Here is a 14,939-nt window from a genome sequence, read left to right on the forward strand (position 1 = left end):
GAAGTCAGAAGTAAAGTTTCTACTCTAAGGTTTAATGAGAAAAAGTGATTTTGTGGGTTGGTGAAGCTCAAGGCTCAAGGTGTTGACCTTGGAAGAAGAACCCAGCAACATGCAAGGAGATAAAAGAGGTTTTCTGTTCATTCAGAAACTAAGGAGAGAAAACCAGAGTTTGAGAATAGTGTTCTGCAAAGAAGTTCCTCTACTTGGATAATGCTTTCTTTCAAAGAAGCATTCGGCCAATATTGAAGAACTGTATCGGAGGTTTGCGAATCTGGTTTTGCACATAGCAAAGAGGCTGTCGATGAAGTCAATCTCCTTCATGTTTTACTGATTGTAATGTACTTTTCTAAGTTTATCTTTCTGTAATTTCTTGAGAGAAAAGACATTGTGAGAAAGCTTAAGAAAAAGCCATGAGTGGAAAAAGGTTGAGAGATACACTTGAGAGAAAAGCCTAGAGTTATTTTCTAATTTCTTTAGGTATGTTTATGTCTTGTATCTTGTACCTGTAAGGTATCTCTTTCTTAGTTGGGTTAGCACTAAGAGTGATTAGTTAGGTATTAGCATAGCCAATGTCAAGTTAGGTTAGAACTTGAGAGTGAAAGGATTGGGTCAATTCTGTGAAATTGGTGTATATAATACTGTTAACTATAGTGAAATTCTTCCATAGTTGTGGAGGAGACTGGATGTAGGTTGCATAGCACAAGGCAACCGAACCAGGATACATGCTGGTGTTAGCTTTTCTCTTCTCTGCTGAGTTCTGTTTTCTGATATTCATGAGACAAAAATAAATTGTCTCATAAATTTCCGCTGCTAAGTTCAAATAGAACCTGAATTGAAAGTCAGTTTTAAAAGGGTAATAACAGCAACTTAAAAGGAAGGCATAGATTCAACCCCCCTTCTCTAAACCTACCACAATCTTCAAAATATTATATTGTGTGTGTAAAATTATATTTTTATTATTTTAAATACTATAAAAACTTAATAAGTGATTGTTTGTATATTTCTAGTTCTTATCAATATGTATAGATAGTTCTAATTTAAAATTTTAAATATATCTAAATCAATTTGAATTGATCAAGTGATCAGCTTAGTTGTCCGTTTAAGTAAGTATTGAGATTCAAATTCTGTCATGTATGTGTAGCAACTCGTTGCCGTCCAATTGCAGACTTTTAAATGAAACTCAAATTTACGACAGATTAGTCCTTAACTTGTTGGGTATTCTGGGAAGTCAAAAAGAAAATATCTATACCTAAATTTTATTTTATTTTTGTCCCATTCCTAAATTTTTCTAGGTTCGTCATTACTTTTACTATTAAAAATTTGTCAAGCACACTAAAAAATAAAAAATCCTTTTTTCATTAAAAAAAAGATTTTTTTATCTATTTAATTGAATGGAGCCCAAACAAATAATAATAAGCTTGTTTGCTTCTATTAGGATCCGAAGAATTTGCGATCCGTACGCTACTCTCTCTCTTCTTCCTCTAAGCATCCTATAATTCCTGACCCTAATGTTTTTTTATGGTTTTGCTGTATATTATTGGTGTTAATTTGGGATCTTTGTCTTAGTTGTTTGCTTCAAATCGATCAAAATGAAAACTTGGGGAACATTTTTGCTCCTTCTTTGCTTACAAGCCTTCACTTGTGTAGTGGTAGAAAAAATTATCTTTTTCCTTTTTTATCATTGACATTATATCCGTAACATGACATATGGAAATTGATCATGTTGTTTTATTGAAATTAGATCGGTCAATCTCAAACATGTCCTGTTGAAAATGCCAATAAATGTGACGATTCAGAGTGGGAGGGAGAATTCTTTCCTGCCATTAACAAAATTAAATATGAGGTAGACATATTACAGGTCGATTCCTGGTTTTTATTTAATTTCTTAATCATTTTTTTCTCTCAAAATAAAAGATTTTCTGTACAAAACTAGTTAATGTTAGGTAGACAAAAAAAAATAGCCAGAATTTGTCTTATTTAGCATTAATTAATTATCGCAACAATTAATGAATATTAAATAAGACAAATTATAGCTGTTTTTGGCTGATTTTCTTTAGTTACCAAACATTTTCGTTATCCTATCCTGTTTTATTTTAGAAGTGAAATATTGTTTATGCGATAAAAATAAATAATCATGAATCTTGTTTCTTTAAGTTTATTTTGGATGTCATAATTATTTAGCATATATATATTTATCAATGCATATATTAAGTTTTCAGGGTCCCTCTAGCAAGAACCCACTTTCATTTAAATGGTATAACGCAGAGGAAGAAATTCTTGGAAAAAAGATGAAGGTTGGTTTATTCCAAGACTTGTGCCATGTTAGTCTATATTTTTTTATGTTTTCATTAATATTCTATTCGCTTATAAGTGTGATTCGTTCTGTAACTGCAGGACTGGTTCAGATTTAGTGTTGCATTTTGGCATACATTTCGTGGAACAGGTGCAGACCCGTTTGGTGCACCTACCAAGCACTGGCCGTGGGAAGATGGTACCAATTCTGTTAAAATGGCTAAAAGAAGAAGTATGATAACCTATAAATAAATCTTTATAGTGTGATAGTTGTAATGATAGATTTCTATTTAGCACGAGATAATCTTCTATCGTTAATACAGTGCGAGCTAACTTTGAGTTTATAAACAAACTTGGAATTGATCTGTGGTGCTTCCACGATCGGGATATTGCCCCTGATGGAGAATCTCTGGAGGTGAGTTTTTTTATTTTATGGAAGCCGTATTTAATTAATAGATTAATATATGATAATAAATAATGAGAGGCAATGAAATATAAATGTCCTCATGACCTCATCCATTATATATATAAAATTTTGATGCACGCGGTTAATAGCCTACTATATATGTATTAAGCATTACATGTGCGTTGTAAGCCATATTAAACCTGTGATTATCACAGGAAGCTAATGCAAACTTGGATGAAGTGGTTGCCCTTGCCAAGGAGCTCCAGACTCAGGTAATTTTAGATGAATGGTGTCCTTATTAGTAATAGGCTATGTTTAAGTCATCATTCACTATTAGTAAGAATATCACCTGGACTCTCTCTTTTAATGCATACTATATAAAATGGGACTTTGTGAATAATAGTGTGATTTTTTTATTATATTTACTACTCTTATTAAACACTTGCATGCAAATAATAAAATAATTAAATAGCGCACCAAAAGATAAAATAATTAAATAGATAATTATTTGAATGAAAGTCAATTATCAAAATATAAAATTCAAAGTCAATATTCATGCACGATAACGCTTTACACATATAACATCTAAGTATCATATATAAATTTTAAAGAACAAAAGTATTGTTGGAAACATCAAACATGACAGCGCATATTTATCAAATAGAAGTATTCACATAAGACCGAAAATAAGAATAAAATCTCATTTATAAATTTAATATCACCTTATATTATTTAGATAACATAAAACTATTATTTTAAAACTATTTCTTATGTTTGGTAGTTAATTAGAATGTGCAAAAGCATAAGGAGCCATTCTAGCAAGACATGAAATGTTCTAAAAAATAGAAGTTTATACTCTTACTGCATGTTACAATTTTGGCCTTTACATTCCCACTAATTCCCAGTTCCTCATCATTCTTTAGATTTCCTTTTATTTTCATACCTCTCCTTGCTCAAATTTCTCTTGCATCCTTTCACAGTTCCATATTCAGAGCTCTTTTCCCGCACCAGTTCATAATCAAACAAAATTGGCCTTAATCACTTCGTATAGCTTTTGCATCATTAATCAAGCTACTACTGTTGTATTCATCTTCAATTCCATATGATACTTGTTATGAATTGGGTTTTAATTATGGGTTTGAAGTAAACCAAAGTATAGGTTATATTATTATGTAGTTTTATTAAATTTGTAATTAAATTTCTATTAATTTAAAAGCTTTGAATTGAGTCTCAATAATATTTTAAATTTTGTAATTAGATCCTTGTCAAACTTAAAATGTTAGAGTTAACAAAAAATTCTGAAAATAAAAATATGTTCAAGTATAGAGATTTAACCCTTAAGTATAATATCTTTAATTTAAGGAGAAATATTCTATTAATTCAAATATTTTTTACATTACAAAAATTTAATTGCGAAATTTAAAATAGTATAAGAATTTAATTAAAAATTTTTAAACAATAGATACTTACTTATAAATTTAGTGAAAATATAGTGACTAACAAAATAATTTAACCAATTTCTAAAAACCAAATTAGTTATAGAATTAGTAGAACACTAGAACTAGTGGTTAAGAAGTTGAGAGTTTTAATCAAAATTTCAAAAAAAATCAATTGGTATAATAATAATAATAATAATAATAATAATAATAATAATAATAATAATAATAATAATAATAATAATAATAATAATAATAATATCTTCGTTAATTAAATATTAGTTTGGTTTTATAATTACAATAAACAAGAGAGTTCACTTTTTTTAAAAAAACAAATAAGAAAGATAACAGGCTGCAATTAAACTGGGCTTGTTTTGTGTGTATATGTGTGTTTCTAAATTTTAGCCCCTAGCATAGTTATTAACGACCCATGACCCATTTCCATAAAATAAAATAAAAATCCAGGTTTAACACATCATAGCATTCCTATAATAGCCATTATTGACTTCCTTCTTGCTTCAAAGGGAAAAAAAATTTCTTGCTCCTCATTCTTCATTCCAAGTTTTTTATTAACTTCCAATTCTTTTAACTTGTTTTGTCTATTTGATTTTGATCTAGTTTATGATATTGTCCGTTCTATATCTACTTTTAAGACACAGAATTCAATAGTCCTAAAATATTAGGAGTATTAAGTATTTTCATAATAAAATATATTTTTTAAGTTATTTTAACTGTTAAATAGTCTTTATTTAATTTTAATTATAAATTATTCTTTATATAATATTTAATTATAAAATTTATTTTTTATTTTATAAATTATTATTTTATCATTCATCTATCATGTTTATTAATAATAAAAAATAAAAATAATAACAAATTAGATCTTCCATTAATCATAATAAATATTTTGACAATTCTAATCAATCAGAATTTTATCCTTGATTCGTTACATCAGTAAACGCTTGTGAAATCGTGTTTCTTGGAAATTTAATCGATTCGACATACAACACAATCGATTGAATTTCTGGGTTTCCCAAAATTCAATCAATTGAAATTGCTACACAATTGATTGAATTTTGCAAGGTATGTGGGTTTTTTCTAATTCAATCGATTGTTCGTGTTACCTAATCTATTGAAGCCATCAAAGCAATATGGGTTTTCATAATTCAATCGATTGGTTGTGTTACCCAATTGATTTATGTCTTTAAAGCAATATGGATTTTCACAATTCAATTGATTGGTTGTGTCATCCAATTGATTGAATTGTGCAATGCGTTATATATTACGTCTTTCTAAATTTTTCTGCTCGTGTTTATAAATAATTATTTTATTATTCATCTATCTTATCTTTAAAATTCTATCTTCAATTTTTAAGTTTTTATTTTGATTTAGATATTCTAATCTTATCTTTTCTTTAATATTAAGATTACAAATTGGTGAATAATCTATCATTAATTACTCAATCCTACAATTGGAATCGTTTATCAATCTATTTGATTATCAATTTTTTCATTGTTTTTGTTCATCGTTTATCCATCTACTTAATATCCAATTTTTCTACATTGTTTATCCATCTCTTTAATATCCAATACTTGTCATTGATTATGCGATAATCACAGTTGCAGCAATCGACAAAGATCCAATCAATTTCTTCATTGTAGTGTTCAGAAAACAATCAATTGTTTTGATTAAAAAATTGAGGTTAGTGAATAAAATCTCTAATGTTGCAATTCTTCGTTTTAATTCTTTATTCATGAAATTGATTGTGTAATGAAAAAAATTATATTTTTTTATCTTTAGTAATTCACATACATTGAAGAATACTAGAAAGTAAATAAAATTTATTATTTTTTATTATTAATTAACTAGCAATATTTAAAAGCGTGGACTTAAAATATATTATTGAATTATTATACTAAAAGAATCTATATAGTTTATATTTTTTTGTCATTGTGAGTTCCACTATAATAAACGCTCAACATTTTGATTTAAGATAAGATTGAAGATAAAAACTTAAAAATTGAAGATAGAATTTTAAAGATAAGATAGACGAATAATAAAATAATTTATAAACATGAGCACGAAAATTTAGAATGACGTAATATATAACGCAGTACACAATTCAATCAAAAAAAATAGTCTAAACGTTTTGGGACCATCGAATCCGGTTCCTACTTTTAATATATTGCTACTCTAGTGTAGCTAAATTAGTTTACTTCAACATTTCAACACTAAAAAATATTAATTTGGTTAGGTTTAAAATGAAAAATATGAAATATTTGTGTACACCTCTACTGACTACTACGAAAAGCCTCCATTGTTATATGTGGAAGTCTTTCAAAATGTTCTTCACAGTGTAGCTCAAATCATAAAAAATACTCTTGATTAAAAATACGATTCAAAATGAAAAAGAAAAAGAATGATCATGCAAATCATATATACGTGAATACTGAATAGAGTTGATCCCAAAGAAGTAGACTTGCATAAACTAGAACATCGGAATACATGGGCTCAATCTACTCACTGCCACGACCCAATTTAGGACATAACTAGTGCATAGAAAAAGCCACCCCCTAGCAAGCCTAACAAACACAAGTCAATGACAAAAAAAAAAAAAAATCAAAAGATATAATACAAACATTTTTAAATAAGTTTTCAAGTTGTTAGTAATGTGAAAAACCAAATCAAAATACAATTAACAGTTATAAGAGTAAATAACCATTTTGACACTCAAAAAATTCTGATAATGACAAAATAAATCCTAATATTTTTTTTTGACAAAATAAATCCCCAATATATTCTCCGTTTAACAAAGCGACCTAAATATTAAGTTTATAGTTGATTTGTCCAATTAATCGTTAATTTTTTTTAGAAAGTCTAAGGGCAGCAATTTTTGTGTTTTGTGGCCAACAATTAACCATTAAAAGAAAAAATGAGTGATCTTCCACTATTAGATGTAATCTCATACCATTAAAAATATTATTAATAATTAATTGATGATTACAAAATATAAAAATTACTGTCCCTAACACTCATTTTTTTTTTAAATTACTAAAAACTACTCTCATTTTCTTTATGAAATTACAAATATATTTTCATACTCTCTCCTCTCTCCAACAATTTCATTAGTTCTCCTCCATTATCATCAACACCTCTATTTTTACCGCACTGCCATTTTCACCATCACTATACACCCACCTTTATGAACAATTACAACCCATAAATCAACCATCACCCCAATGTGACATTAACCCATAGAATCGCATCAGAGGGACCATCTTGCCTAGCAAATAACGGTTACGATTCTGTCACACGGTTCTACCCGAGATTATGGTACCTTGCAGCTCCAGATCGGAGAACATAAAGTAGAGGTAGTACATTCCATTGGTGTTGATGGTCACGCTTTGGGTCTCTATGGCAGTAATCTCATTGGTGCCTTGGAAGAAGGCATTGATGTACCTCAGGAATGTCGGGTTGTGAATCCCGATGATGGCCTCACCTAGGTTGTAGCAGATAGGCTTTGATTTGAGTGTGAGTTGAAGGAATCCTTCGAGTACTTACGGATGAACCCACTTACATTAGGTTGTGGATAATCAAAATCAGAATTGGAAGGAAGGAAAGATGGAAAGGAGCAAAGGAAGTTGATGATCAATTGATGGAATGATGGTAATGTGATTAAGGCACCGAAAAGGAAATGAAGATGGGGTAGCGGTGATCCAAATAGAATGGATTGAGATAGGAAAGAGGATGTGGTGGGGTGATGATAATAAAGGATAAATTAGTAACTATATAAAAAATGGAAAGTATAAGGAGTCAATGGAATTTTTATATACAATGGAGGTTTTGGTAGTATTAAAGATATAACTATTAGTGTTACCTTTTTCTATTAACTGAAGTTTTTGGGATGAGTGGTATCATGACATGGTATTAAAGCTTTAGATCCGAAACTTATTATCCCCATTGTACATATTGTACAAATAATCTTTTGTCTCCCTAGCGGGCTATAAAAAATTAACAATTATTGACGATAATGTCATTTTGTCCAATAAATTACAAATTTGGGATTCATTTTGTTAAAATAAAAATTTTTCGAGTGCCCAAATATCTATTTACTCGAGTTATAATGACTTAGAAACTCTTAAACACTATAACTATAATAAAAGGCACCAAAAGTCTTCTGAAATATGCAATAAATAATATATATGAATTTAACAAGAATAACAAAAATTATTCTCAATTGACTAATTAATTTTGCTCCCTTTATGCTCATATCACACTCCTCTTCTTAAAAGGTGACTCATCCTCGAATCACATGTTTCGTGAATTGAACCAAACACCTAGATTGAACTTACAAATTTGTTGCCTTTTGTTTGCTACAAGATCATGTTGCGAAGCTTCAACATAACATTTTTACTGATAAGATCCATTCTATCCTAATTCACGTAGTTTGTTGTTTGTAATTTTCTTAAAGAAAATGAATAAGCAAAAAATATTTAAGAACTCATAATGTAAGTTCTATGCAAGCGCATACACTTTATTAAATGAAATGTCATTTGTGGTGTGGTAGAATTCAATTGTGGTGAGTATGTTTGGAACTTTAGAAGCCACAATTTGAATCATTGTTTTCTTTTGGAGATTCCAATTTTTCATTGTCTTGTTTGCTTTGCATCACTTTACTCTCATGCTCTACAGAATCTCTACCAAATTTGTAGGACTAATTAGATCAATTTTTGTTGGTGCCACCACAACTTTTGGTTGAATCTTTGGGCAGTTTCCCAAGAAATGGAACCTAAATAAGAAGAAAATTTTATCTTTTTTTCTTAATTTGATATTTCTTCTCCTTAAGGTTCTTGTTTAGCTTTACAAATTCACTATTCTAAACATTTTCTAAGTGATCAAATATTACTTGTATCTGTTTAGAGAGTACTTTATTTTTTAAATGTCTATTATGTGATAATTTAGTGATTTTGAATACCAAGTGATATTAAGATCTTGTGGCATTGATACCAAATGATGAATATCATGGGACCAAATTCCTTGCAAATTATATGATGGAATTTTGATTGGATTTAGTGAAAATGGTTCATGGTCGATTGATTTTCTGAGGTGCTTCTTTTTGAGTTTTTAGTTGTAAAGAAAGATATTGACTATGCCATACTTAAAACCAGAAGAGAATGTGAGTGAGAAGTCTTAATTTTGATCCCCAGAACTTGCCTTGAAAAGATGAGAAACTTGTTCTCTAAACAAGAACAAAAGAAAAACTCTCACAATGGAAGAAACCTCAAGAAATATATATATTTTATGAGTTGTTGACTTGTTGTATGTGTTACATAAAACTTCTATTTATAAATTGGAAAAGTATAGGCAACCAACAAGATTTTTGAACAATGTGTAAATAATGTGAATTAATAGGGTTAAAAGAGTAAATTTAATTAGTAACATTAAATTAGGGTGTAGTGTATTTTCATTTGATTGGTGGTTGTTCATATGGTTCAAAATTTTCATTATTTTCCTAGCACTCCCCTTATAGGATCTACACAAATAATGACTTGTAACTTCTACACAATTCACTAAGTATTAAAGTCCCAGTAATAATTAAAATTACAAGCAAAGGGCAAATAGTGGTTATAATGACTTAAGAACTCTTAAATATTAAAAATAACACAAAAAGATAGTTAAAAATTTTCCGAAATATGCACTAAATAGCCTATACAAATTTCACAAGAATAACACAAATTGTTGTCGATTAACTAATTAATTTTGCATCCCTTGTATTCATATCATGCACCCTTGGACAGTAATAAGGGTTCACAAAATAGAATTTATCTCCAACAAAATTGGCCAATAGAATTATGGTAAGTACCTGTCTTTGTAAAATATAAAAAATAATAAGAATAAATTTTACAAAATACATATTGAAAATGAATTAAAATATATATATATTTATACATAAATATATGGTGACTAATTTTGTGACAATTTTTTAGTACACGCATACCATTTTTTATTTGTGTTTTACTCTATTTTTTCTCACTTTTAAGTTACACCATAGAGAATGAAGAGTTTTTCAGCATTAAATTGTACACCATTGATCATTAAAATTAAGATGATTAGAAGGATATCGAATACAAACTTTATTTTACCGACCTAGTGGACAAGGTCATCTAATTTTTTTTTGTCAAAAATTGGTCTAAATATGCTTACATTTTACAGTTTGACAGAAAAACCACAATCACGCAATGCCTTGCTATTTTAATTGACTATACAGGGAAAAAAGAAAGTTTTATGGGGAACAGCTCAATTGTTTATGCATCCTCGTTATATGCATGGTGCTGCTACTAGGTACGTATTTCATCAGATTTTCACATGTTTTTCTCATGTCAATTGGATGCATGTCTCACAAAATTAACTAATTTACAGCTCTGAGTTAGGCGTCTATGCATATGCTGCTACACAAGTGAAGAAGGCTATGGAAGTATATTTTCATAATATATATATATAAAGAAGGTTAATTATGCTTTGAATTATTGTCCATTTTTCATATTTCAAATATGTTTCAGGCTACGCATTATTTGGGGGGAGAAAATTTTGTTTTCTGGGGTGGCCGTGAGGGTTATCAATCCCTTTTGAACACAGATATGGAACGAGAGCTTAATCATTTGGTGCGTAATCATCTTATTTAATTTGGTAATCAAGAAATGCATTGTAAAATGAAGTATAAAGATAGTAGAGTAAAAAATACAATTAGGTTTGGAGTGAAAAGCTTTGTAGGAAAATTCTAAGCACATGTTTCCATCAAGAATGCCAATAATTTTTTCAAATAATATATTAGTGGTGTTTGCTTTTTTTAATCATTTTCATCCAATATATAGGCTAGGTTTTTTGAAGCTGCTGTTGCATATAAGAAGAAGATTGGATTCAATGGTAAGATACTAAAATTCCCAATAAGAAATATAATTTTTTGATAGTACTCTTATGTAATTCATTTTTATAATTTAATGTCAGGGACTCTGTTGATCGAACCCAAGCCGCAGGAGCCTACAAAACATCAGTGTGCTTCTTACCTATGTATTCAGTTAGTAATTTTTCACATATATTTCTCGTAATTCAAACTTCTATTTATCCAGGTATGATTGGGATGCTGCAACCACATCTAACTTCTTGCGAAAATATGGACTTATAGGTAACATTTCATTAGTTAATCCAAGATGGCCAAACCAAATAAATATGGACAAGTTCATATTATTATACTTGTTCTCCCTAATACCTTACATTCTACTTTTTTTTTTCTAATTTTTCATACATATTATCAATAATTATTGATGTTTGCTAGGAGAATTCAAACTCAACATTGAGTGCAATCATGCCACCTTATCCGGTCATAGGTGAATCTCTAATTTTATATTGTGATTACAACATTTGAGTTTATTTATCGTATTCTTACTTATATATTGTTATTTTTATAACTAAAATTGTGGTTATTGTATATGTTGAAGTTGTCACCATGAGCTTGAAACTGCAAGGATTAGTGGACTACTTGGTAATATTGATGCAAACACTGGTGATCCTCAAGTTGGTATGTATTAATTCTATTTTTATTTAAAAATATCGTACCACATATAGCACTCAAAGATAGATACATGCATTTTTGTTAAACTCCATGATATAAAGTTGAAATTTGAACGTATGCTTGTTTTTGTAGGATGGGATACAGATCAATTTCTTGTAGATATTCAAGAAGCAACAATGATTATGCTCAGTGTGGTCAGAAATGTATGCTAGTGCCTGTGCTTTATAGACTATATCATGAAGTACTTCTTTGTTACAGAATTGTAATATCATCTGACTATTTCATGTATTTATGCTTCATTTGCTAGGGTGGAATTGCACCAGGTGGATTCAACTTTGATGCCAAATTGTGAGTGTGTGTGTGTGTGTTAAATTGATTCATATTTGTCAAATTGACTTGCTACAAACTAATTTGATATAAATCTTTGATGATGTCGTACATATTTTAATTTTTTTTAATTTCTTCCCTATAATGTTAGGCGAAGAGAGAGCACGGATGTTGAAGACTTATTCATTGCTCACATCATCGGTATGGATACTATGGCCCGCGGCCTCAAGAACGTTGCTAAGTTAGTTGAGGTGATTTCTTTTTAACTTTCTGCTATATATGGCTCTCTTATAATAGACAAATTTAATAGAGTCCTTTAAAAGCTTCTTTTTAGTATCTCCAGAAAATCAAACTAAATACATTTAGATATGTTGTCTTGAAGGATGGTGCTCTAGCTGAGCTTGTTCGGAAGAGATACCAGAGTTTTGACACTGAAATTGGTGCTCAAATAGAGGTATGCAATATAATATTCTTTATTAATTTCTTAATATCCTCTCTATTCAATGCTTTTGATAGTAATCTTTAACTAAATCCTTATCAAAGGCTGGTAAAGCTGACTTTGACTTCTTGGAGAAGAAAGTTAAGGAATGGGGAGAACCCAAGGTTGCTTCAGCTAAACAGGTAAATCCAAATAAACTTATATTTCATATTTAAAAGTATTCTACACAAGTAAAAATGTTGTATGTGCACAATGAATAAATAAATGTAATGTAAGAAAATAATTTTTTTATCTATAGTCCTATCTTAATAACTTAAGATCAGAATTAACACTCATTTCTAAGTATAATTCCCAAGAAGCAAGCAAATTTTCACCATTTGTATCATGCAATGTTGTATTCATTTTTATTTTAAGAATGAGCTAATTAGATTCTCATGTTTAATATGTTTAATATGTTACTTAATAATTTATAAAATTTTATCAAAGTACATTGCGATTTTCAACCAATGATGATAACTCTATGTGCAACGATTCAAAAATATATTCTAATGTACATTTGTTCAATGTTGCAGGAGCTAGCTGAGATGATCCTCCAGTCTGCATTGTAAAAAAGTAGAAAGCATTATCGATGTGACTAAAATGGGCATGGATTCTGTTTCTGTTTGTTCTTCAATTAGAAATAGCTTAGCAATCAGCATAGTGGGTAGTTTTAGAGAAACAAAATGTTATGTTTAAGATGCATTCTTCAACCTTGGCAAGACCTATTAGTTTTCACTCAGGAATGATGCTATGTTAGTAACTTCATGTGAATCCTAGTCCTTAAAATAATTCAGTAAACTAGGTATCTATTTTATTTTATATCTATATCTATACCTCTATTATTATCATATGTCTTTATCTATCTATAATGAGGATTCTCCTTTATTAGTGTCCAAATTTTTTCTCCCTAAAAGTCATGTTTATATGCTTAAATCACTTTTATGTTTTTTTATTATTATACAAATTTAATTAAAAATTTGACTAATAGATTTGAAAATTCACGAAAATAAATATAAGTCAAAACTTCTAGAAAAATAGTAGCTAATTCTATACTAAATGTTTCTCAAAATATTATATTAATGGTTAAAATAATTTTAAATCTGTAAATTGATTAAGATTTATTTAGAAATTACAATAGATTTTCGTAGAAACGAACGCTTCTCCGTCATATTTTTATTAAGAAAATTGTTTTCATCCCTTTTGTATCTCCATCATGCATGGATCCCAACTTATCAATCTTTGTGGGAGAGACAAATATCTAATAATATAAAAAATAAAAGATAACACAATATAATCAAATATGGTCTAACTTAAAAGATAAAAATCTATAATTCAATCACTAAAAGATATGAAATTCAAAATACAAAAGAAAAATCCATCCATGCATTTCAATTCCAAACCATGTTAAACATGTAAACTTTTTCATGTATTGTCAATCAAGCTTTTTTAGTAGTATTGTTGTAATTCTATATTAATAAAACCAATAATAATTAGAATTTTAATATTAGATTTATATATAAATAGAATCAAGAGTTATATTATAATTTTACAGGTCATAGGAGCATATCTCTATTGGGTAAGGACCTCTCCTCTTGTCCATGTCTCTACTTATTCGGCGAGACAATTCTCCTCATGGAGACATAACAAATTTCCATTTTGGCAGTTTCTTTTGTACCATTCTTAAGTCTATTCTTGTAATACATTAAACTCACTAAAAGAATTGTTCATTTAAATAGACTTTTAAATATACGTCATCATATGAGTTATTGTAAAAGTGTTCATCAAGAAGACATTGTCTTGAAAGCTTCATAAATAATTTCATAACTCATTTGAGCATTCTGAACCATGAAGTAAGACGTTAAAAAATGAGATAGAATAAATACATTATTTATGGTATAGACACAGATTGTAACAATTACTTTTTTTTCACTGTCTTACAAATCTTGTCTACACAAAAAATGAGATACTTAAAAATGTTTTTCGGTTTTAGTGAGAATGAAATGCGTTCAAATATTTCATAATGTATCATATATTTCATAATGTATCATGGTGATGCCTAGGCATCTTTAGTTGTTTTTAGATTTTTTTTAATTAGTTTTCTTATATTTAAATCAATGTTCTTGTGTTTTTAGTAAAGTTGTGATGATTAATTATATGTTTGGAGTTATGTTAAAATGATTGTGTTTTTAGGGTATAATTAAGTAAATTAGGATGAAATTTAGAAGAAAACACAAGTGCATTTGAAAGGAAGTGGTACCCAGCGCATTATCCCCAAGCCTAGCCCCCAACTCAACCATTCCAGTGCCTTTGTGCCTAGGAGAAGGCAAACTGGGCACCAACTCCAGCGAGTGGTGCCCAGCGCCCCTTCAGCCAAGCTGGATGCCCAAACATCAAGCCCAGCTCCCAACCAAGGACGCCCAACGCTAAGTA

The 14,939-nt window shown here is 29.2% G+C and overlaps 1 protein-coding gene across 1 annotated transcript; it reads left to right on the forward strand.

The window, feature by feature from the left end:
* Window positions 1–1,589: 1,589 nt before the first annotated feature.
* On the forward strand, window positions 1,590–13,219 carry LOC107633301 (xylose isomerase-like). The gene is made up of 20 exons (XM_088509465.1): window positions 1,590–1,649; window positions 1,742–1,843; window positions 2,220–2,294; window positions 2,395–2,524; window positions 2,616–2,707; window positions 2,914–2,970; window positions 10,403–10,476; window positions 10,555–10,609; window positions 10,695–10,796; window positions 11,007–11,058; window positions 11,140–11,185; window positions 11,262–11,317; window positions 11,468–11,519; window positions 11,631–11,710; window positions 11,837–11,907; window positions 12,012–12,052; window positions 12,183–12,282; window positions 12,414–12,485; window positions 12,575–12,652; window positions 13,043–13,219. The coding sequence occupies exons 1-20, from the start codon at window positions 1,590–1,592 to the stop codon at window positions 13,076–13,078; spliced, it is 1,431 nt and encodes a 476-aa protein (XP_088365591.1). The 3' UTR covers window positions 13,079–13,219.
* The last annotated feature ends 1,720 nt before the right edge of the window (window positions 13,220–14,939 follow it).

This window comes from Arachis ipaensis, chromosome B3 (genome assembly GCF_059453495.1).
Source record: "Arachis ipaensis isolate K30076 ecotype BB chromosome B3, ASM5945349v1, whole genome shotgun sequence".
Taxonomy (NCBI): Eukaryota; Viridiplantae; Streptophyta; class Magnoliopsida; order Fabales; family Fabaceae; genus Arachis; species Arachis ipaensis.

Excerpts from the sequence above, each read along its gene's own strand:
- LOC107633301 (XM_088509465.1), top strand. The coding sequence starts at position 1,590 with ATGAAAACTTGGGGAACATTTTTGCTCCTTCTTTGCTTACAAGCCTTC. Across the intron at positions 11,711-11,836 it reads CACTGGTGATCCTCAAGTTG|GATGGGATACAGATCAATTT; the intron begins GTATGTATTAAT and ends TTGTTTTTGTAG. Across the intron at positions 11,908-12,011 it reads TGCTCAGTGTGGTCAGAAAT|GGTGGAATTGCACCAGGTGG; the intron begins GTATGCTAGTGC and ends TTCATTTGCTAG.